Source organism: Lepidochelys kempii, chromosome 9 (genome assembly GCF_965140285.1).
Source record: "Lepidochelys kempii isolate rLepKem1 chromosome 9, rLepKem1.hap1, whole genome shotgun sequence".
Taxonomy (NCBI): Eukaryota; Metazoa; Chordata; order Testudines; family Cheloniidae; genus Lepidochelys; species Lepidochelys kempii.
Genome location: NC_136388.1, coordinates 84703055 through 84726501, shown reverse-complemented (window position 1 = coordinate 84726501; position 23447 = coordinate 84703055). Strand labels below are relative to the sequence as shown.

The window sequence follows — 23447 nt, the reverse complement described above, 5'->3', positions numbered from 1 at the left end:
CAAAAGAACATAACAGTGTCATGAAAGTTCAGCAATAGTAGCAAGAACATAGTTATGCATACGAACCAAACAGAAGGCATCAGCCATTTTCGCACCATGGCTGATTCCTTTATTCTGACCACGGGGCTGGTCTTGGCAACTGGGTGCCAGCAGGTGCTAGGCTCTCCTCTGGACTTCTAAAGGCTTTATTCTGGCCTTTGATCTCCAGAGTCCCCTTTACCAGCAGGCCTGAAGCCTTAGCTGGCTATAAAGGCGAATCACTGGAGATATCACTTTCTCTTCCTGAGGTTGAACCTAGGTTCCCTTTTGGGGCCTGAAGCAGGGTTGCCGTCATGATCACTCCAGTTGTTTCAGAACTGGATTTAGAGGTTGAAAATCCACAGCGTCTGGGTCCCAGGGTGGTGTTATTTTCTTGCAGTCGGAGGCGTGGATCCAGCTGACGAATCCCTTGCACTTGACTGCTGTATGGGTGGTCAGTAGGATCTGGTAGGGGCCTGTCCAGCGAGGTTCTAAAGAAGTCTTTCTCTGATATACCTTAATATAAACCCAGTCCCCAGGCTGAAGGGGGTGGCACGGTGTGTCAGCTGGTTCCACCAGGGCACTTTGGACCTGTGAGTGGATAGACCTAAAGCAACGAATTAGCATCTGACAGTATGTTATAACAGTATCATCATTTAGTTGCAGGTCAATTGGCAAGAGAGTCGGGGAGGGGATGCTGGCATACGCATAGATCTGGCCATAAGGATTTCATATGGGGACAGACCATGTTTGCGTGTAGGTGTGCTCCTCATGTACAAGGGGTAGGGCATCAGGCCATTTAAGGCTGGTTTCAGCACAGATCTTAGAGATTTTGTTCTTTAGTTCCCCATTCTTGTGCTCAACCGCCCCCACACTCTGGGGGTGATGAGCACAATGCAAGTGTTGGGTGATGTTAAGAGCCTTGCAAATCTGTTGCATGATTTGGCCTGTAAAATGGGTACCTTGGTCGCTGTTACTCGAAAGAGGTAGACCAAACCGAGGAATGAAATCCCTTAACAATTTTTTTGCTACGGTGGGGGAATCGGCCTTAGCGCAAGGGTAGGCCTCTATCCATCCAGAATACATACAGACACAAACAAGAACATATTTATAAGAACAACATTTTGGCATATTGATAAAATTGATTTGGATATTTACAAAAGGTCCCCATGGAGTGGGGTGCACAGCGGGTTTTGTCCGAACTGGTCTGCTGCTATTGTGGGCTAGGCAGGTCGGACAAAAATTGCAATACTGCTGTGCCATAATGGAGAAATTTGGGGCATACCAATGACGCAGTACTGAAGCGATCATCCCCTCTTTGCTCACATGCGCCAATCCATGGGACGCAAGAGCGAGATAGGGGAGCACAGCCTTGGGCGCTACCAAGCAGCCATCTGGGGAGCGCCACAAGGCATCTGGATGCAAAGTACATCCATCCGGCCTCCATCTGTCCTTCTCTGGTTCTGGGGACAAATCTTGCATAAGAGCTAAATCATGGAGAGAGGCAGGCATGGAGGGGAACTGTGAACTAAAGAAAATAAAATCAAATGGAGCCGGAGACCCGGAAAGGGCCACCTGTCTGGCAGTAGCATCTGCCAGTGCATTTCCTCTGGTAACATCATCATAAGGTTTCTGGTGAGCACTACATTTTACAATGGCAATGGCAGAAGGGAGCTGAAGGGCAGCGAGAAGGGCATCAACAAAAGGCCCATTACTAATCTTTGCCCCCCTTCCCCCGAAGTGAGAAATCCTCAGTGTTTCCATAGTTGCCCATAATCATGAACCACCCCGAAGGCATATTGAGAGTCTGTGTAGATGGTAACAGACTTGTCTTTGGCTAAAGTACAAGCACAGGTAAGGGCGACAAATTCTGCGACTTGGGCTGAGTGTGCTCCCGTAAGGGAGTGGGCCGCCACAGGCTTGTGTTGGGAACAAACAGCATAGCCGGCCACAAGTAGGCCTGCAGGATTTCTGAGGCAGGACCAGTCTACATAGAATAGTAGATCAGGATTATGAAGCGGGGTATCCTTCAGATCAATTGGTCTAATGTAGTGCCAATCTTTAAAAAAGGGAAGAAGGAGGATCCAGGGAACTACAGGCCAGTCAGCCTCACCTCAGTCCCTGGAAAAATCATGGAGCAGGTCCTCAAAGAATCAATCCTGAAGCACTTGCATGAGAGGAAAGTGATCAGGAACAGCCAGCATGGATTCACCAAGGGAAGGTCATGCCTGACTAATCTAATTGCCTTTTATGATGAGATTACTGGTTCTGTGGATGAAGGGAAAGCAGTGGATGTATTGTTTCTTGACTTTAGCAAAGCTTTTGACACGGTCTCCCACAGTATTCTTGTCAGCAAGTTAAGGAAGTATGGGCTGGATGAATGCACTATAAGGTGGGTAGAAAGCTGGCTAGATTGTCGGGCTCAACGGGTAGTGATCAATGGCTCCATGTCTAGTTGGCAGCCGGTATCAAGTGGAGTGCCCCAAGGGTTGGTCCTGGGGCCGGTTTTGTTCAATATCTTCATAAATGATCTGGAGGATGGTGTGGATTGCACTGTCAGCAAATTTGCGGATGATACTAAACTGGGAGGAGTGGTAGATACGCTGGAGGGGAGGGATAGGATACAGAAGGACCTAGACAAATTGGAGGATTGGGCCAAAAGAAATCTGATGAGGTTCAATAAGGATAAGTGCAGGGTCCTGCACTTAGGATGGAAGAATCCAATGCACCGCTACAGACTAGGGACCGAATGGCTAGGCAGCAGTTCTGCGGAAAAGGACCTAGGGGTGACAGTGGACGAGAAGCTGGATATGAGTCAGCAGTGTGCCCTTGTTGCCAAGAAGGCCAATGGCATTTTGGGATGTATAAGTAGGGGCATAGCGAGCAGATCGAGGGACGTGATCGTTCCCCTCTATTTGACATTGGTGAGGCCTCATCTGGAGTACTGTGTCCAGTTTTGGGCCCCACACTACAAGAAGGATGTGGATAAATTGGAGAGAGTCCAGCGAAGGGCAACAAAAATGATTAGGGGTCTAGAACACATGCGTTATGAGGAGAGGCTGAGGGAGCTGGGATTGTTTAGCCTGCAGAAGAGAAGAATGAGGGGGGATTTGATAGCTGCTTTCAACTACCTGAAAGGGGGTTCCAAGGAGGATGGCTCTAGACTGTTCTCAATGGTAGCAGATGACAGAACGAGGAGTAATGGTCTCAAGTTGCAGTGGGGGAGGTTTAGATTGGATATTAGGAAAAACTTTTTCACTAAGAGGGTGGTGAAACACTGGAATGTGTTACCTAGGGAGGTGGTAGAATCTCCTTCCTTAGAGGTTTTTAAGGTCAGGCTTGACAAAGCCCTGGCTGGGATGATTTAACTGGGAATTGGTCCTGCTTCGAGCAGGGGGTTGGACTAGATGACCTTCAGGGGTCCCTTCCAACCCTGATATTCTATGATTCTATGATTAATTCTAGGAGTGGAGAGTTCTGCTGTCTCAGCTAAACAGTCATGGGGTTCTCCAGCCGCTGTGGGAAGTAGGGAAGTGGGGTTAAGGACAGGAAGGTGACTAAGAGTTACATTTGAAGCATTTAAAAGCAGCATTTCATATTTAGTTAGTCTCGAGTTAGAGAGATGCTGGGTTTTGCTTTTTAGAAGGAGGGTGGTCACAGCACGCAGGATGGCAACACATAAGGGGGAACCCAAGACGAAAGTAGCAGAAGCCTCCACAATGGAAGCGGCTGCAGCTACCGCCCAAAGACAAGGAGGGAGTCCAGCTGCTACAGGGTCCAAAGGTGAGCTATAATATGCTATGGGGCGTTGTTTGTCACCATGAGTTTGGGTAAGGACCCTCAAGGCTATTCCCTCCTTCTCGTGGCAATAGAGAGTGAAGGGCTTCTGGTAGTCAGGTAGGCCCAAGGCGGGGGACCTGGTAAGAGCTTCCTTAATTCTAGTAAATGTTTCCTCGGCTTTTGGGGACCATGGAAGGGGTTCAGGGACCTTATCAAGGGTTAATTCTTGCAGGGGCCTAACAATAGCTGTATACCCAAGGATCCACTGTCGGCAATACCCGGCCATACCTAGGAAGCCATGCATTTGTTTCTTAGTGGTTGGTTTAGGGACCTGGAGGATGGCTTGTATTCGTGCAGAGGACAAGCGTCTCTCTCCAGCTGAAATATCATGTCCCAAATAGTGGACTTTGGGCAGACAGAGCTGCAGTTTGGACTTGGAGGCTTTATGACCCTTCTTGGCTAGATCTTGCAATAGCGTAAGGGAATCAGTTTTGGAGGCCTCTAAAGATGGCGATGCCAACAGCAGGTCGTCTATGTACTGGACCAGAGTGGACCCCATTTTGAACACAAGGTCATCCAGATCCCTTTTGAGGATCTGCGAGAACAATGCGGTCGATTTGGTATAACCCTGGGGTAACCTGGTCCAAGTGTATTGACACCCTTGGTAGGTAAAAGCAAACAGATATTGACTATCTCTGTGGACAGGGATAGAGAAGAAAGCCGAGCAGAGATCAACAACCGTGAAATAAATGGCAGAGGGAGGAATATAGGAGAGAATAATAGCAGGGTTCAGGACAATTGGGTAGGTAGGGAGAATGGCGGCACTGACAGCACGGAGATCCTGGACAAAGCGCCAGGTCTGCTTGCCAGGTTTCCTTACGGGTAAAATGCGGGTGTTACATTTACTGACTGTAGGAATAACAACTCCTTGCCTAATTAGGGAGGTAATCACTGGGCGGATTCCCTCCTCGGCCTCCCTTGAGAGAGGGTATTGCTGAACTCTAGGAAGGGGTTTTGCCGGATCTAGGCGAAGTTGAACCAGTTGGGCAGTCCTGATGCACCCTACTTGGTTGGCATGCTTGGCCCATAAACAGGGAGGAATCTTGGCCAGCAATTCCTGTTGCAACAAGGAAGGACTGGGATCGGTCTCCTCCTCTGGAGCGCCCAATTGCAGGACTGCCAGGACCTCATTTTGGCTGGGATCTGGGACATCCAAATACACACCGTCTGGGGTGCAATAAATTGTACAATTTAATTTGCACAGCAAGTCTTTTCCCAAAAGGTTAACAGGTGAGCAGGGGCTGAGGAGGAAAGCATGGTGCTCAGACAGAGAACCGATAGAAACAGTCAGAGGTGAGGAGATGGGATGCGGAATAGGAGTGTTGCTCACTCCTACTGCATTCACTATTTTTGAGGTTACTGGAAGAGAAGGGAAGTCGTCCGTGTGGAGGGTGGACCGCGAGGCACGGGTATCTAGCAGGCAAGAGGTAGGGGTGCCATTAATTATACAGTTTACATATGATTCTGTCTGGTTTAAAGGGACAAGTGGAGTGATGATGTCAACTGTCTCCTGGCTATCCTAACGGCTTTGAGGGAACAGGGGAAGAATATTGCGGTGCAAGGGCAGGGTCAATTGACCACTCAGGATGATTGGGACAATTGTTTTTCCAACGGCCCACTTGTCTACAATTGAAATTGTTATTATTTTTTCCCTGGGTACGGAGACGGTAGGGACCTTTGTTGGGTCTCTCTCCTCTTCCCCTTAATGGGCGCTTGTTGTGGGGTTTCTGTATATTCTGGATCTGGAGAGTCATTAATTTAGTTTCGATGTCATCCTTTTTCTTTCCTAACTGACGGGAGTAATTCTGGGCTGCTGCCAAAATTTTGTTAGGGTTTTTTCCCTCCCAATCCACAATACCAATCTTTAATGGTTCCTAATTGTGAATTGAGTCCCTGGACAAAGGTGGCCACTATGGCTTGTTTGGCACCTTCCTCTGCATTACCTATGCCAGAATATCTTTCAAAAACCTGCTTAAGGCACTGCATGTAATCAGCAGGGTTTTCTCCTTTGTTTTGTCTACAAGCAGTAATTTTAGTCCAATCTGTCTTTTTTGGGCAAATTTTCCTGTTATTGACAGGTTTGTTTTTTTGCGGTTAATGGTCTTTCCTAATTTCTAGCTGCTATGGTTACATTTCTTAAGCCGTGCTGTTGTAACTGCCCTACAATGGAATTTTCCTCACCCTCTTCTTATGCTCTGTATACATAAGTTTCAGAGTAACAGCCGTGTTAGTCTGTATTCGCAAAAAGAAAAGGAGTACTTGTGGCACCTTAGAGACTAACCAATTTATTTGAGCATAAGCTTTCGTGAGCTACAGCTCACTTCATCGGATGCATACTGTGGAAAGTGTAGAAGATCTTTTTATACACACAAAGCATGAAAAAATACCTCCCCCCACCCCACTCTCCTGCTGGTAATAGCTTATCTAAAGTGATCAGTCTCCTTACAATGTGTATGATAATCAAGTTGGGCCATTTCCAGCACAAATCCAGGTTTTCTCACCCCCCCCCCCCCACAAACCCACTCTCCTGATGGTAATAGCTTATCTAAAGTGACACATTGTAAGGAGTGGTCACTTTAGATAAGCTATTACCAGCAGGAGAGTGGGTTTGTGTTTGTGTGTGTGTGTGGGGGGGTGTGTGTGAGAAAACCTGGACTTATGCTCGAAATGGCCCAACTTGATTATCATACACATTGTAAGGAGAGTGATCACTTTAGATAAGCTATTACCAGCAGGAGAGTGGGGTAGGGGGAGGTATTTTTTCATGCTTTGTGTGTATAAAAAGATCTTCTACGCTTTCCACAGTATGCATCCAATGAAGTGAGCTGTAGCTCACGAAAGCTTATGCTCAAATAAATTGGTTAGTCTCTAAGGTGCCACAAGTACTCCTTTTCTTTCTGTGTACACAGTTAGCTTGACCATAGTTTTAGGCCTATAAGCACTCCCATCTCAGAGAGATGCTTTTTCAAACTTTTACTGGAGTCCCAGGTGGGCTTTAATCCATCATCCATTACCTTTAATCCTTTGAGAAAGCCTTGTGATTGTCTTGAATTCATGTGACTGTGGCATTAAACTTCCCTGTGCTTTTAAAATGAAAGGGAACTTCAAAAGACTCATTCATGCAATCTGCCTCATGTCAATAGCTGAAATCCATAAACAAATATTGCCCTGGAGCTTGCATGTGATGATGTGGCATGAAACATTTAATTAAACTGAAACTCTGATGGAGCATTTCATACATATATAGTAATGTTAATTATTATACATTAATACATATTAGGCCTAGATATTTTCGTGGCTCCATATTTAATTTACTCATATGTAAAAACATTCAAAATGTTTTAAAAAAATATACTGTAATTGCAGTAGCAATTACAGCAGTAAGAGTATTGATAAAGTAAGAGTAAATGTTTGTGAAAAACCCTGGTTTCGAGCACCCCAAACCTGGGGAGAAGTTTAGATTCAGATCTGAATCTGAACTCTGAAGTCCAGTCCTTTCTCTAGTATTGAGTTCCACTATATTAAAAAGTTAAAGCCACCTGGGTAGATTCCATTATTTGTGGTGCAATCAGGTTCTGACCATCTGCTCAGGTATCAGTATTATATAACACCAAGAGAGTCCATGATAACTATTCATCTGTAGAGAAAGAAACTGTGTCACACACAGACCTTTTTTTTTTACTGGACAAGCAGAGGTAGTTCAGTTAGATGATTCCAGATGAGTTTCAGCTGAAGCCCACGTTGTGTGTATATTAATGAAGAAGTTAATTCATCCAGCAGGAATGTCCTCAAACAGAGGAGATGGAAATATTTTTGGAAACAATCAGGAGGTACTGAAAAAAAATTCTTAATGATAGCACAAGATACATTTTGCTTCACCAAGAAAACAACTGCTTGAACTACTCCACTTCTTGCTTCTTGTATTTTTAATTAAGTATTAATCATCAGTTGTTTAATAATAATAAGGTTCTTCAGGAGCAAAATGGGAGACTGATTTGTTGTATGGGCAGTGCAAGTCCACACAAAGGATTGGATCTAAGCTGCACTTCTCAGGAAAGTCTTCTCAGGAACAGCGTTGGGGCTTGACATCACCCCTCCTCCGCCTGAAGTGTGCACCCTGGAAGCAGCCCTCTGTGGGGCTGCTTTGCTGTAGAGAATAGCTTGCGTGCACAGCATGTAACTAAATGCTGCTTCTCAGCAGCAGTGCTGGCAACTTCATGCCTGAACACAATGTGGGTATGTTCCTAATGAGTCTATGTACATTTATAACATTCCTCTGCACACTATTTTAAGCCCAGAGCTTGCCCAGTACCTGCCAGCAATATTCCTGGCTTTGGCTTGGTGCCGCAAGTGCATTCCTCTTCTGAACAACAATTTTACTCATCACTAGAAAGTAAATTCTACACGACGTACACATCCGATGCAGTGAGCTGTAGCTCACGAAAGCTTATGCTCAAATAAATTTGTTAGTCTCTAAGGTGCCACAAGTCTTCCTTTTCTTTTACTCAGAGTCAGGTAAGCAGAACACAACACACTGAGTTTAATTTCACTCACTGTTCATTTCTTTGGTTTCTCTTCCCTCCCGTAGTTTGCTTTCGTTTTACATTCATTTGGTGCTCCAATAGAAACAAAGTGTCACATTATCTGCTTTAAACACTTTTTCCTGTGAACCCAGGGCCCAATCCTGCTCCCACTGAGATCAATTACAAAATTCTCATTGCGTTAAATGGGAGCAGGATTGGGTGTGCTGTAGGGCGGCAAACATTTTTAACTATTGTAGTTCATATTTGTCTTTTCCTTGTGCAGAGGAGAAGAGAGCCGAAGAGCAGCTACAGCATGGTTTAGTAAACTAAGCGTGGGAATAGGAGCCAGGAACACTTGAATTCTGCCACTGACTCCCAATCCGTAAAATAGACACAATAATACCTACCTACCAGGATGTTGTGACAATTAAGTAGATAATGTTTGTAAAGCATTTTGAAGTGTTTATTAGAAGGGAGAAAGGTAACATTACAGATCCTTACTCTCCTTTTTTGTTTCCAAAGCAATTACACACTTGACCAGACAGCCTGCTTTCTCAGACATTCCTTACAGCTCAGATACAGAGGAAGCGTATACTCAAATGCCATGATGATCAGAGAACTATAGAAATTAGATAATTAGATTAAACTTGAAATGTTAAGGATTTGACTATGGAAGTGGGGTGAGATTGTGGATGTATCTTAGTGCTATAGAACTGAAAGACCTGACATTGCTGTCTCTATTTTCCACTATTAACTGGCAGATTAGCTGGGAAGTACTCAGCCTAGTTTAGGGGAATTACAAAATTCTGGCCACTATAGTTTTATCACCCTTGCAACAGACTACATAAAATTATCAGTTTCTTTGTGGCAGGAATTGTCCACCAAATAAATCTGAATGAAAGTCCCCTAAATTGTTATACATTAATAAATACAGTGATAAAGTCATACAGTAAGAGCAGGGGTTCTCAAACTTCACTGCACCATGACCGCCTTCTGACAACAAAAATTACTACACAACCCCAGGAGGGGACCGAAGCATGAGCCCACCTGAGCCCTGCCACTTCGGGTGAGGGGAGCCAAAGCCAAAACCTGAGCCCCACCGCCCTGGACAACGGGGCCAAAGTCAAAGCCCAAGGGCTTCAGGCCCAGGTGATGGGGCCTGGAACCGGAGCCCTGCCACCCAGGGCTGAAGCCCTCAGGCTTCGGCCATAGGCGGTGGAGCTCAGGCTTTGGCCCCAGGCTCCAGCAAGCCTAATGTCAGCCCTGGCGACCCCATTAAAATGGGGTCACAACCCCACTTTAGGCTTCTGCCCCACAGTTTGAGAACTGCTGAGTAAGAGCATAATCAGGAAGAAGGTTCAACATATATGACACCGCACATGATTTGATCTATGTTGCTGTTGTGCCACTCAAGTTTCCCCACCGAATGGCAAGGGGCAGCTGGTACAAATGCAAACTTCCATTTGTACAGAATGAGCTACCAAGTGGAGCAGCAATACTGAAAACTGAACATTCAGAGATCTGCATCTGTCTAATCTATCTGCATTTGAGCCAGGATGATACAATTTGTTTGAAATCCCTGTTGAGCAGTTGCCACAACATTGGTTAACTGGGAGTGATTAAAAACATCCTTATTTGGGGCTGCAGTGACACCCACTTCCTTTCCGAGAAGCTGGCTGCCCACAGAAGGGAAACTTTATTCACCTCACAATTGCACACACATAAGAAAGAATAAAATGCTAGGTCACTGTACATGTTTACTGAAAGAATATAATACTCATTACTCAGATGAATTGCTACAGACAATAAGAATAGCATTCCCCTCTGTCTATGTACTCTACGTGCCACGATATTCAAACTACATTACTAAGTCAAAATCTCTGGTCTAAAGGATTCATTACATTCCAATGGTTTAAACGACATGTATATACAAGTTAAATCTGTGGGTATCCAGAACTAACCAGGCCACTCAAAACTTCACTGGAGAAGTGGGGATAGAGCTCAAATCCTCGTGCTCCAAAAGCAAAGTCCCTGCTACCACAAGAACGGAAGGAGAATTCCTATTAGCTATTAGTAATATTGGCCTATGACACAGAGATTAGCTGTTCTAAATTTACAGAGCAGAGGGTATGATGTACACACACTAGCCAGTTTGTTACAATATGCATGGTAGGCTAACATAAATACCTGTTTACAAAAGAAACAATTATGTAAAGTAGATAGTTCCTGGCCTGGCCACCATAAACAATAGAAGGGAGAAATATCTTTTTTCCAATAAAAGAGGACAGTGGGATGGTTAGGTTATACAACACCTCAGGTATTAGAAATTCTGCTGCAAGCCAAACAGTCTGTAGACAAAAACAAGGTTGTTGCCTGCAGAGCCCGCTGTACCCCTGGCACATACGAGCCCAACAGAATTGAAGATATTAGATTCCAGTCCTACATGAGGAGAGATTCTTGGAGCTACATACATTCTTTCAGAAGAGCAAGGCTCCAGGGGAAAGCATTCTTTAAACTCTACACACCAGGGGAAGCTTTAAAAAGAAAATACTGAGCCTATTTACACCAGGTGCTGTTACGCAAAGAAATCTGGCTCTGTGTAAGCAATTTACTTTGCCCATGTTTTGTTTTTCTTTTAACCGTTCTGACTATTATTGTTTGGAAAGATGGTTCTTCTCTCACAACACAGCAGCTACTGCTTCTTGGTCATAAACTGAACTCACAGCTAGAGCTCTGCAAAACTCTTGTGGTTTTGTTTCAAGGAGATTCATGTGAACTTTGTCTTTGGTTTTGATCAATGTGGATTTGCACCCGTAAATCTTGCTTAAGTTCCAGATTCACCAACGTGAAAATCAAGTGAAAGCACTGACCTTCATGTACATTTGCTTTACCATATGGTGAACAACTCTCATTTAAAGTCAAATCTTGTAATCAGCACAGATGGTTTCAGAAACAATGAACCCACATGTTCTCCATCCCAACTGTAAACGACTTGGAGGTAATGGATTTGGGGGATTTCCTGGGACAATTCCCAGATGTAACTGAGTCATTTTATGTAAATTGTGAAGTTAGTTTTGCTCCAAAATATCCTGCCTGTTGACCCTCAGAGCATGGTACAAAGTCCATCTCTTACTCAGGTTGAGACTGGCATTTGTAGGTGAAGTAGGCTACAGTTTGATTTAATTTCTGGTTGGTTATTTTCTCTTTGGGGAAAGAGGACATTGCTGGCTTTATGTTTTATGTCATCCAATTTTTAATTCTATTAAAAGCACTTAGAGACTGGGATTCTTTCTTATATTTAAATATAATACTATCTCTGGTTTTATGTTCTTGCTGTTTCCTGTCCTCAGATGCCCTTTACAAACATACCTTGCTCTATTAATTCTATTTTAAAACGCTCCACACACAAATCTGTTTTGGTTTGCCGTAAGGTTGCAGGAAGCATTACATTGCATTTGTACAGTTTTACAATTTACTACCAGATTATCAAATTAACCATTTAATTTTGCATTCATTTTTGATCAGGTTAATGTGAGAGAGGAGAATAGAACATGGTACTATAAATACTTGTGGTTTTGCTTTTCTTTTTTTGCAATGCCTAGACCTGTCAGATACATACACAATAAAACAATTAATCACGTCTTGAAATGTTCCTTCAGGGGATTCCAGTTGTGGTCTGCAAATAGAAGCTAAAGCCAGTTTAGATCCTACTTGATCTAAAAATATGGTGGTTTAACAGATACTGCTGTACTTTGTAAAGGAAACTTGACATTACAAAATAGTTATTTACATAATTAAATGTTTATTAATGATATGTCACTTTTATATATTTGTTCATAATCTATTAGCAGTTGGATCAAATATTTGGACATTGCTTATTTAGGGGATGTCACAGGTTCAGTCGAGCACCTCTCCCGGTATTCACCAGACAGCTGTGACAGGATCTAACCATTGAATCCTTGGGTGTTTTAAGCCCCCAGAGTCTGCATGGAGTCCAGGCACTGTTGCTATCTTAAGGCCTTGGGGCAAATTCTCAAGGTACAGACTGATCCAGCGCTCCCGCCTGAGAAAATCACTTGATCTCCGGACCAGTCCCTGGAACGTGTGTTGACCCCTCAGACTTCCCAGTAGCTTAAACACACCCTCTCCCAGAACTCCACCCAAAGGCATGAGCCTTCTAGTTTACCTTCTTAAGGAGGCATGTGATAGGTTTAGATGCTTAACACACATAAAGACAGACCGTGCACAATATTCTCAACCACCATTACTCTTTCTTTAATAGCAAGAGAAAAATGCTGATGTACGCAGAAATACTAAACCCTACATACGTTTCCCTGTCTCTATTTCATTGCCACTCCTGAACATTCTCTGGACTCAGGACAGAGTCATCTGAGGCCGTCCAGTGTCTTTCTGTTCACAGTGCATGCCTTCTCCCCACTGCTTGTCTCCTCTCACCTTGGCCGGTTTGTCCCCTTCTCCTCTCCTGACCAAATTTCCTGGGTGTTTTCCTGAGCCTTCCCCTACAAGTTATTTTATAACCTCCTGCTCTGTCACCTCTGTCTCTTTGTCCGTCTGATGGGGAGTCTGCCCCACACTGGCCCATAAGAAGTAATAGCGCTCTAGGGAGGCTGTGCAGGAGGCAGCCAATTAGAGAGGGTCTGCGAGGAGCAGCCAATCAGGGCTGGGCAGGCCCATATAAGAAGGGCTACAGGGCAAAGCAGCTTCAGTTGCACCCTGGAGCTCAAGGAGGGAGGACTGGCTGCCTTGCAGGTGGGAGAATGTGTGCACCCTGGACAAAGCAGTGCCAGGGACCAGGGGTACTAGGGAAGAGCCCCTGGCTTGTGGCTGGGAGTTGTAGGCCAACACCCTGAGGCAAGGGCAAAGAAGGTGCTGGGGCTGCGGGGAAGTGGCACAGGGAAACAGACTGAGAGGTTGGAAGGGATGCAGCATGTGGCTGCCATCTACAGGGTCCCTGGGCCAGGACCCAGAGTAGTGGGCCCAGATCCCCCTGCCACTTGCCCCTGAGGAAGTGGCAGGATTGTCAGACTGCAGTGCTGTTCCCTGGAAGGGGGGGAGCACAGTGTGTAGCACAGCTAGAGGGCTGTGTCCTGAAGAGGATGCTGCAGATCTTGGAGTGACACAGGTCCAGGAGCAGAAGTGACAGTGGGTGAGACATTACCAAGAGTCAGTGTACCAACCTGTGGAGCTGATCTGCAAGATGACCAGCAGGAGGTGTGAGTTGTATCCTGTCACAGTCCTGCTTGGGAACTATTCACTCTCCAACCCTGATCCCAATCCCCCAGTCTCCTTTTGAGGGAAGCTGGAAAGAACTGTAGGATGTAGTTACTCTTTTGTTCTCCCAGATAAGGGCTATTCAGGAGCTGAGAATCCTTAATGATTGGCTGTGATTTCTGGTCTGGGCAGTACATGCTTAAAAGTTTGCCACCATTGGTGGATACAGAGAGGTATTCATGATATAGCAATTTTCACAGCAACAACTGCAGAATAACGTCATAATATCAACCAGAATTTGTAAGTCATATATCAGTTCCCCAAATCATCATAGAGGGTCTAGAGACAGATACACCTAAGTAAATGAGAATAAAAAGTCTGGAATAATTCCAAGGAAGTCAGATAAATTACTCTGGTTTAAACTAGTGTCCACAAGTTTGAAATCTGTCCCCATGTCTTCTCTTGATGTGAGCATAACCCCCACTAATGTTCATGAGGGATATGTGTATTATAATTAATACAAATAAAAATCATTCATGTACAATTAATTTGCACAGCACTTTACAAACTGACGATTTGGGCGATCTGTTTGATATTGGGACGGGAACTCTCTATATATCTATGTCAGACTGCAAACTCTATTTAGCATGTAGGGCTTGCTACTTTCTCTGTTTTCACCTCCAGGTGGGACTTAAATTCCAAGGGGAGGTGACACATAGGTAACAATGGAGAATCATTAAACCTTGATTGTTCTCTGTTCACATGGAAGCATCTTTAGACAAAGAGTTGTGTACCACCTAGACGAACCAGTCTGCCTAGGTGGGTTGGTAACTAAGCAATGGATTATCTGGTGAGGCTCACCAGGATCATCTGACAAATGGGACTGGAGGTTGTAAAAGAAAGGGTCCCTCTTATCAGCTGTCTTGAGGGAGAAGAGACCAGAAGCAGAAAGCTGGCTGCAGGAGTGAAAGAAGACTCCATGTTCTGGAGGGTAAGCCATGTACAGGAGGGCAGAGGGAGAGGGAGCCTCAGCTCAAAGAACGTTCAAGAGGGTTAGGAAACTAAGGCAGGGAAATGAATGTAAGTGTTTTATTGTTTTGTCAGGATATGTATGTTTCTTGTGCTAAACAAAGTAGAGAGTAAGTGTGACCCTGGAACCTCTTGATACTGATGGACAGAGGACACAGGGTGTACATAGAGATTTACAGGGATCCCCTGGGTCAGTTTAAAAAATTGACTAAAGGGTGGCATGTAAGGTCTTTACTGAGAGCCAGTAACACACTGGTCATCATAATCACTGTGAAATATTTAATATTACAGATATTTAAAGATTTATGTACTTATGTTGGAAATTATATTCCTAAAGTGTGTGAGTTAAAGCAGGTCACCTGGAGTGAAACGTGTTCCTTTCAGACAGGCAGACATTTATTGCCTAGTTATATCAAAATTTAATATGGAATAATTTACAATGGAAGCCTATTTCTATACTAAGCCACCGGCTAATCAAGATTGCAAAATCTACAGGAAGGACAACAGCAGGAGTGAGTCAAGTTTACGGGTAATGGTCAAAGGATTGTTTTGATATATCCTTGGTTGCTAAAGGACAGCCTGGTATCTTTCACCCAGAAGTAAGATGATGGGGAGTTGCTTCATAAACAGAATTTCACAAACACACCTAGCTGTCATATGCTGGAAGGATTTTGGCTGAGCTTTCGCTCTTGTGACATAACAATGTCCTATTAGTTAAGTTTAGGCTCTAGTATGAGTTTTTTATTTTATTTTACATGTAACCCTTTGTTTCCAATATTTCTACATGCTGTCATTTGAATCTCTGCTCTTTATTAAATAAAAAGACTTGCTTTCTCTATGAACAAATCTAAGTGTTATGTGTTAAGTGAAGCTGTGCTCTGCCGTGTAGCTGGGAAGCTGTGGTATCCTGTTCTTTTGGGAACAGAGCCTCTGGGACTGCGGAGCTGGTGCTCAGGCTGGAGGCCGCATGTGGAGCCCTGTGGCCCCCCCACCAAGGAACCAGACCTGCTGGCTGCTTCCCGAGTGCAGCACGGTGCCCCAGCACGGTGCCCCATTAAAGCACGGTGCCTTTAATGGCCCAGCCAGCAGTGCTGACTGGAGCCGCCAGGTTCCCTTTTCGACTGGGTGTTCTGGTCGAAAACCGGACACTTGATCACCCTATGTGAGGTCCCTTTTTTGTGAAGGGGTAACAGAGTCTGTGCCCAGCAACTGTGCCAGAGAGGCCAAAAAAAGAGAATGCTGGAGCCTACCCAAACTGTTAAAGCTTAAAAACACACAGGCCTAGTACTTGGGGGCCCACACAGAGCAGCCTGGTGAGTGAGCAGGAGAGCTTTACCAGGGCTGTGACACAAACCAAGAGTAAGATATAGCCATGTCCCAAAAGCAAGGCCACATTTCAACTCTAGGACCACATTTCAACTCTGGGAAGATGTGGAGAGATCATTAGGGAAGAGAATGTGGCAGGAAGAATTCCTGTCAGAGTGCGGGGACCACAGAGTGGGTGCTTAAGAGGCAGGGAGACTGTTCCAAGAACTGAGTGTATGAAGGAAGTCTCACAGTTTCTTGACGGTGAGAAGACAGAAATCAAATTTTAATAAGGCCTGGTCTACACTACAAGTTTGTCGGATTTAGCAGCATTAAATCGAATTAACCCTGCACCCTTCCACACAATGAAGCCATTTTTTCAACATAAAGGGCTCTTAAAACCAATTTCTGTACTCCTCCCCAATGAGGGGATAATAAACAGGAAGCCAAGGAAGAGGTTGATGTGGTTGTCGCAGGAGGCCAGGAAGTGGTGTTTTGAAAAGGCTGAGATGGGAGGCAGCCAAGAGAAGGTTGCAGTAACCTACCAAAACTTGGACAAGGATTTAAGCCAGGGGTGGGGAAACCACAGGCCACTTCCGGCCCATCAGGCCTTTTAATCCAGCCCCGGAGCTCCTGCTGGGGAGCAGGGCCGTAGGCTTGCCCCACTCTGGCGCTTCAGCCGCCAAGGAGTGGGGTCGGGAGCTTTCTGTGTGGCTCCCAGAAGCAGCAGCATCTCTTCCCTCCATCTCCGGCTCCTACGCATAGGGACAGCTGGGGAGGGGGGCTCCGCACACTGCCCTTGCCCCAAGTTCCGCCCCCACAGCTCCCATTGGCTTGGAACCACAGCCAATGGAGCTGCAGGGTGGCACCTGCAGACAGGGCAGCATGCAGAGCCACCTGGCCGGGCCTCCACATAGGAGCTGGAAAGGGGGACGTGCCGCTGCTTCCAGGAGCTGCTTGAGGTAAGCACTGCCTGGAGCCTGTCCCCCTGCTCCAGCCCTGATCCCCCCCCCCTCTCGCCCTCCAAACCCCTCAATCCCATCCTGGAGCACCCTCCTGCACCCCAAACCTCTCATTCCCAGCCCCATCCCAGAGCCTACACCCTCAGCCAGAGCCCTCCCCCCGCACCAGCATGGAGCCCCCTCCCACACACTAAACTCCTCATTTCTGGCCCCACCCCAGAGCCTGCACTCCCCACCACAGCCCTCATACCCTAACCTCCAATTTCATGAGCATTCATGGCCCTCCATGCTATTTCCATACCCAGCTGTGTTCCTCACGCCAAAAAGTTTGCCCATCCCTGGTTTAAGCAGTGGGGACAATGAGGATAAGGAATGGAATCTGGTGGTACTAAAGAGGGAGACTGGGGGAGGGACAGACAGGAATTAGTCAGAAACTTGGCATGAAATGAGAAGGAGTCAGAGATGATGCAAGTTGTGAGTCCGGAGTACTGGAAAGACAGAGTTGTCAGTGATGACAGAGAAGGAAATAGATCCCTTAAGCAAGAGTAACCTGACTCCACCATTTCCACTATCAACCCTGAATGTAGCATTATTACTTCCAACTTATCTATTGTGGGACTTTAACTCCTTGCAAAGTGTAAATACTGACTATTAGCCCTTTGACCAAAAACAAGTGAAGCATATTTTCCAGACAGTACTCTGGATGAATTTAAATTGACAGCAGTTGTGTTTGTATGTTACTATAATGAATTCTGGTCGAGGAGACTGAAAAAAGACAGAAATGGGGACCATTATTTCAAAATAGCTAGAAAAACAGGGGATCAGTGTTTCTTACATCAAGACAAGTGGAAATACACTTAGCAGTCAGGTTTTAATTTCTCCCTATTTTGTTTTATTGCATTCAGTGTTTGTTATTTGACTTATAACACTACCCACTTATGGTGCTAACATTAAGGACCTTTCAAAATTTCCATTATATATCATTGTTGTTGCTTAGCTGTGTGTATGGCTATCTATACGTGTCTATCTGACCTGAAAGTTGGAATTACAAAGGCATTTGTTTGAAAAAACTAATTGGATTTTGTTTTAAAGTTCTAAAAATGTTTTAAAAGTGAGATGTGGTGTTTATATTGTTGTCTGGTTAGTTATTTGTGTGCTGCAGCCTTTGCATATAATTTTTTGGAAAGCCAATGGCTTTCCATGTCTTATAGGGCCTGACTCAACTCCCATGCAAGTTAACTTCCATAGGAGTTAGATCAGGCCCCTCATGGACCAAATACTCCTCACCTTACTCCTGTGAGTAGCCCCAAATGCCAAGGGCAGGTGTTTCAAGTGAACAGTGAATGTAGCAGCAGGTTCCCTTTAGAGGTCCAAAGTTATTTACAAAAATAAGTCTGAAAAGTAAACACCCCTATTTCTTCCCTTTCCTCGACTGGTCTCATCTCTTCACCATTTTACACCTTTTTGTGTTTTTTTTTTTCTACAACTCTTCCTTTTTTCTTTCTCTCTATTTTCTATTTCCTCTCAACACCTCCTGGCCAATTTTCTCCCCTTAGGGAGGGGCGGGATCAAAAACAAATTATCCTTCAAAGCACAATGGGCCAAGTCAATGGGAACTGCAAGCATTCAGCACCTCTCTGGATTTAGCTCCATAAAAACTATATATAAAAGAGAAAGTGAGCAAACAAATTCAGAGGAAGGTACCATATGAAACAAAGAAAGAATGGTCTATCGTGTCCAGAAACCAATGCTTATTAAATGCTTGATCCGTCTCCCACTGAAGACAATGACTTAACTCCTTTGCTTTCAGTGGTGTAGTATCATACTCTAATTTGAGGATTATCAATAAAGATGAATTAATATGTAAGGCCAAATTCATCCCAGCATGATTCCACTGATTTCTCTGGAGCAACACTAGAGATTAATCTGGCACATATGTTGTAGAAGGTCTTGGCACCAGTGCAAGATAGTTTAGGAAGAATGGTAGGGAAAGAAACGTGTGATAAACAGAAGATTTACACAGTTTTAAACTGATTAGCCAGATTTTGACTTCAGACTAATTATTGTTTCACAATGTAACTTAGTGGAAATTCCTCTTAATACTGGATTAATAAGTTTAATACAAGCAAGCCCTGTTCAGCACCATAGGAAGTCTAAAGTAATGCTAATTCTGATAATCTCCTAAATCTATAGTTGTAAATAGTGCTCTTGGCTGTTAAGTGATACTTTAGCTTCATACTGAAATTTCTGTAATGCAGGCTGTTTGGTTTTAAAAAGATGAATATTGAGGTTTATTGGGACAAGAATAAAGTATCTGCCATTCCCAGGAAATAATAAAATTACTTACTACTGTACAACTACAAAGTGCTGTACAAACATCAACTAATTCTCACTGTATCTCCATCAATAGGACAGGATTTTTCTCCCTGCTCTACAGATGAGGAAACTGATCAAGAGAGGATGAGGTCAACATCTTAAAGTGACCTCCGAATTTTAGGTGTCTCAGGTTTTGACTGTCCAGCTTGAGAGAGCTTGATTTTCAGAGCACCTGAATTTTGATTGATTTAAACTCTAGTTGTGGGTTCTCAGCCACTCTGAGAATCAGGCCCACAACATCTCATGCCATGCACCCCAAAATTGGGGCATTTACAATCAGAGGCCATTTCTGAAAATGAAGGTGGCAACTTGTGCAAAGTCACAAAGGAAATAAATTCCAGATTTTGCATTAGAACGCCTACATTCCTAGTTCTACTCCTGTGCTCAGATCAGTAACCATCCTTTCCTTTACTTGCAAATAGCCAAGAAAATTATCTGGTCTATTGATCCCAAAAGACATATTGGTTCACTGAAATGGTGCACCTCTTTAAGGCTGCTATGCAGCTGTAATCTGAGAAATCCTAGATTGCTGACAGAATCTGTCAGCATTGTACACATGCCATTAAGGAGTGTGAGGAAGCCTGATGGGCGTTGCTATTTGTCTCAGTGCTGGTGTGCATAGGGCAGTGCTGCTCAAACTTTTGTACTGGTGACCCCTTTTACATAGCAAGCCTCTGAGTGTGACCCCCCCCTTATAAATTAAAATTTTTTTTTTATATATTTAACACCATTATAAATGCTGGAGGAAAAGTGGGGTTTGGGGTGGAGGCTGGCAGCTCGCAACCCCTCCATGAAATAACCTAGCGACTCCCTCAAGGGTCCCGACCCCCAGTTTGAGAACCCCTGGCATACGGGCATTCACTCCCCACAAGACAGAGCTGGTGTATTCAGCAGCTGAAGAAACTGCCTTAGAATAACAGTTGGTGTATTTATCAATGGCTTGCCTCACCAAGACTTCCTTAGGGCACGTCTTCACTAGCAATGTGGCTCTGTAGTCGCAGCACCAGCACTGGGGGAGAGTTCTCCCAGTGCTATAAAAAACCCACATCCATGAGGGGGGTAGCTCCCAGAGCTTGCAGCACTAAGGGGCGTGTTTTTTCACACCCCTGAGCGAGAAAGTTGCAGCACTGTGAAGTGCCAGTGTAGACAAGGCCTTTGTGAGAAAAAGCGAGACAGGAGGAGCAGCAGGAGAAGAACAGATGAAAGGTTAACTAGGAGGAGAGAGAAAAACAGGGCCCAAAAGAAGCAATAAGAATGTAACCGAAGTGCATAGCTACATGCTCAAGCCTCATGCTGCTACTTGGTCACATTTCCCTGCACAGCCTGCCCTCAGCTTGTGCTTACATATGCAACACTCCACTGCTATGTCAGATGTGGCCCAAATTGTTTCCTGGCTGCCTTGTGAGCATTATCCCTAACTGTTTGCCTTCCCAGCCCACCTCAAGAAAAGAAATTCTGGCATTGATGGCAGTGGCATGTTAACCGTCAGCAATGGGGTGCTTCAGGCTTCTTTGCCAACCAGCCAAAAAGACACTTGTTTCAAAGAAAGCAAGGAGGAAAGAGTTGTCTGGTGGCATTAATTATACTACAGGGATTGAGAGAGTGTCATGTCCCACTTCCCTCTACACAGTCAAAATGGCAGAGTGGGCTGAAATTAAACAGCATCTGTGCTGCCACCTGCTGCAGGATTTTACATTTATTCGCTACAGTAGTTCTTGGCTTCCATTTTCAAATATTGTGTTTGAGGAAAGAGGACAACGGGGCGTATTACAAAGGTGGAGCTGGTGCATAGTATAAATTCCCTTACAGAAAACCTTTTAGGTTGGAGTTAAAGGTGAAATATCTATCAATCACTTAAAGGGGAAAAAATCTTTAAGAGAGCAATATGTCCAAAAGCTCAGTCATGTGTGTGCATACACACAAGCAGTGATTTTGCTTGAAATCAACAAGGTAGAAGCCTCGCTGGTAAATTTGCCTGCATAGCTTCTGTGACTGCATTTATAATCACACTAACTGTGCATTCACAAGCCTGTATATATGGGTCTCTGGTTTTCTCCACAAAATAAAAAAAGGAGCCTGAAAAGTCAAAGTAACAGTGACATTCCCATTTTAGAAAGTATGGGCATGTCCAGTTAAAATGACTGAAACAGCCTTTGACTGCATAGATACTGGTAGGATTTGGCTAGATATCAGTGCTGCTCAACTGTACCCATCCACTCGCCTTAGGTAAGTAAATATGGAGGGAGGGATAGCTCAGTGGTTTGAGCATTGGCCTGCTAAACCCAGGGTTGTGAGTTCAATCCTTGAGGGGGCCATTTAGGGATCTGGGGAAAAAATTTGGGATTGGTCCTGCTTTGAGCAGGGGGTTGGACTAGATGATCTTCTGAGGTCCCTTCCAACCCTGATATTCTATGATAGGCAGGTGATTGAACTGTCCATATTTTCACAATCCCCATGGCAAGAATGGGAGAGTAGATTTGATACTTCAGGTAGGAAGGTTTCCTTACCGTTTTGCAAGGCTGCCCAGTAGGTTTTCTTCAAGGTTGTTATGTAGTCTCACCATGAGAAAATTACTGTCTATACAGAATTGTCTAAGGTGCTTAGTCACCAAGGTACAAAAGTATCTAGGGGATAGAACAAAATACTGTGAGTCAGGAGTGTTAGCAGTGCTTTTTGAGACCAACTGATGACAGGCCCTATATAGGTGCAAAGTATTAATATTAATAGTATCCTGTCTCAGAGGTGGAGACAAACTGAAATAGCTACCCGCAGACAAGGTTTGATGCATGCCAGCAAGCCTGGGGCAGGCTCACCCTGCCTCTGGCCATGCTGATCCTGTTACATGGATAGAAGACTTGCTCTCGAGGGCCATCACCAGCATAGCATTCACTACAAAAAGACTGTGAATTCTGTTGGGGGAGGAGGCTGGTAACACTGAAATAAATTTATGCAAGCCCTAAATAATATACACAGTGGACTTTTACATAAGGGTTGCAGGAACTTTTGGACTGTTTCATAAAATTAAAAAGCACAAATTACCAGATTCTATTTACAAAGGACAGGGAATACCCTAAGCAACATTTAAGTATTTTATATAAAGTGGAACAACTTCACCAGGAGACATTAAGAGACCCATCCAAAAATACCTTGCATCCTGGTGCACTCACCTAGGAGGTGAGAGACCTGGATTTAAGTCCCTGCTCTGAATCAGGCAGAGTGAGGATTTTAACCCAGGTCTCCCACTTTCTGGGTCAGTGCTCTAACCATTGTGCTATAGGCAGGGGTGAAAGTAAGTTGAGTGACTTACCGGTACGCTGGGGCCAGCTCTGGCCCCTGGAAGGGGCGGGGCCTAGGGCAGAAGGGGCAAGGCTGAGGGGGTCAGAGCCAGCCCCAGCCCACCCTGTAAGGTAAGTGCCCCTCCTTTCCTCCTCCTACTCTGGGGTAGCAGCAGCAGCCTGGGGCTCCGGCGGATATTTAAAGAGTCTGAGGCTCCCCTGCTTCTACTGCCCCATCCTTTAATTAGCCACTGGAGCCCTGGGGAAGCAGCGGGGCTCCAGCGGCTATTTAAAGGAGCAGGGCAGCAGAGGCAGCTGGAGCCCTGGCCCTTTAAGAAGTCCCAGGAGCCCCCGCTACCCCAGGGCTCTGGGGGCTATTTAAAGGGCCTGTGGCTCCTCTGCTTCTACCGCCCCAGTCCTTTAAATAGCCCCCTGGAGTAGCGGTGGCGGGGCTCCGGTGGCTAATTAAAGGACAGGGCGGTAGAAGCAGGGGAGCCCTGCAGCCGCTACCCCAGGGCTCCAGCAGCAGGGCTCTGGAGGCCATTTAAAGGGCCTGGGGCTCCAGCTGGGCTGCCCCTGTATGGCGCAGCGGCTCTTGCCGGTATGCTGTACTGGGGCGTACCGGCTTACTTTCACCTCTGGCTATAGGATTTAACAGTGTCACCACTCCTTCAGGCTCTGTTTTGTTCTGGGCCTGATCCAATAGGCATGCTCAGAGTCTGCCTTTCAGATTGTGCCCTACAAGACAGATCGTTTGTGCATCCCACTGGGGCTTAGGCGAGAGTTGTTAGGTGCCATGCTGCTCGGAGGTGTCAGGCCTTAGGGAGCTTTGTCCAGGCCTGTTGGCAGAAATTTAGCTTCCTAGGGGATTTTAGTGGTGGAAACTT

The 23447-nt window shown here is 45.1% G+C and overlaps 2 protein-coding genes across 2 annotated transcripts in view; both read right to left on the bottom strand.

The window, feature by feature from the left end:
* Window positions 1-23447, bottom strand: part of LOC140916826 (uncharacterized) — a 60469-nt gene that overhangs the window by 6378 nt on the left and 30644 nt on the right. The window lies entirely within an intron of this gene.
* LOC140916827 (uncharacterized) lies at window positions 337-11826 on the bottom strand. The gene is made up of 3 exons (XM_078854220.1): window positions 11751-11826; window positions 3587-5271; window positions 337-732 (listed from the first exon to the last, which is right to left on the bottom strand). The coding sequence occupies exons 1-3, from the start codon at window positions 11824-11826 to the stop codon at window positions 337-339; spliced, it is 2157 nt and encodes a 718-aa protein (XP_078710346.1).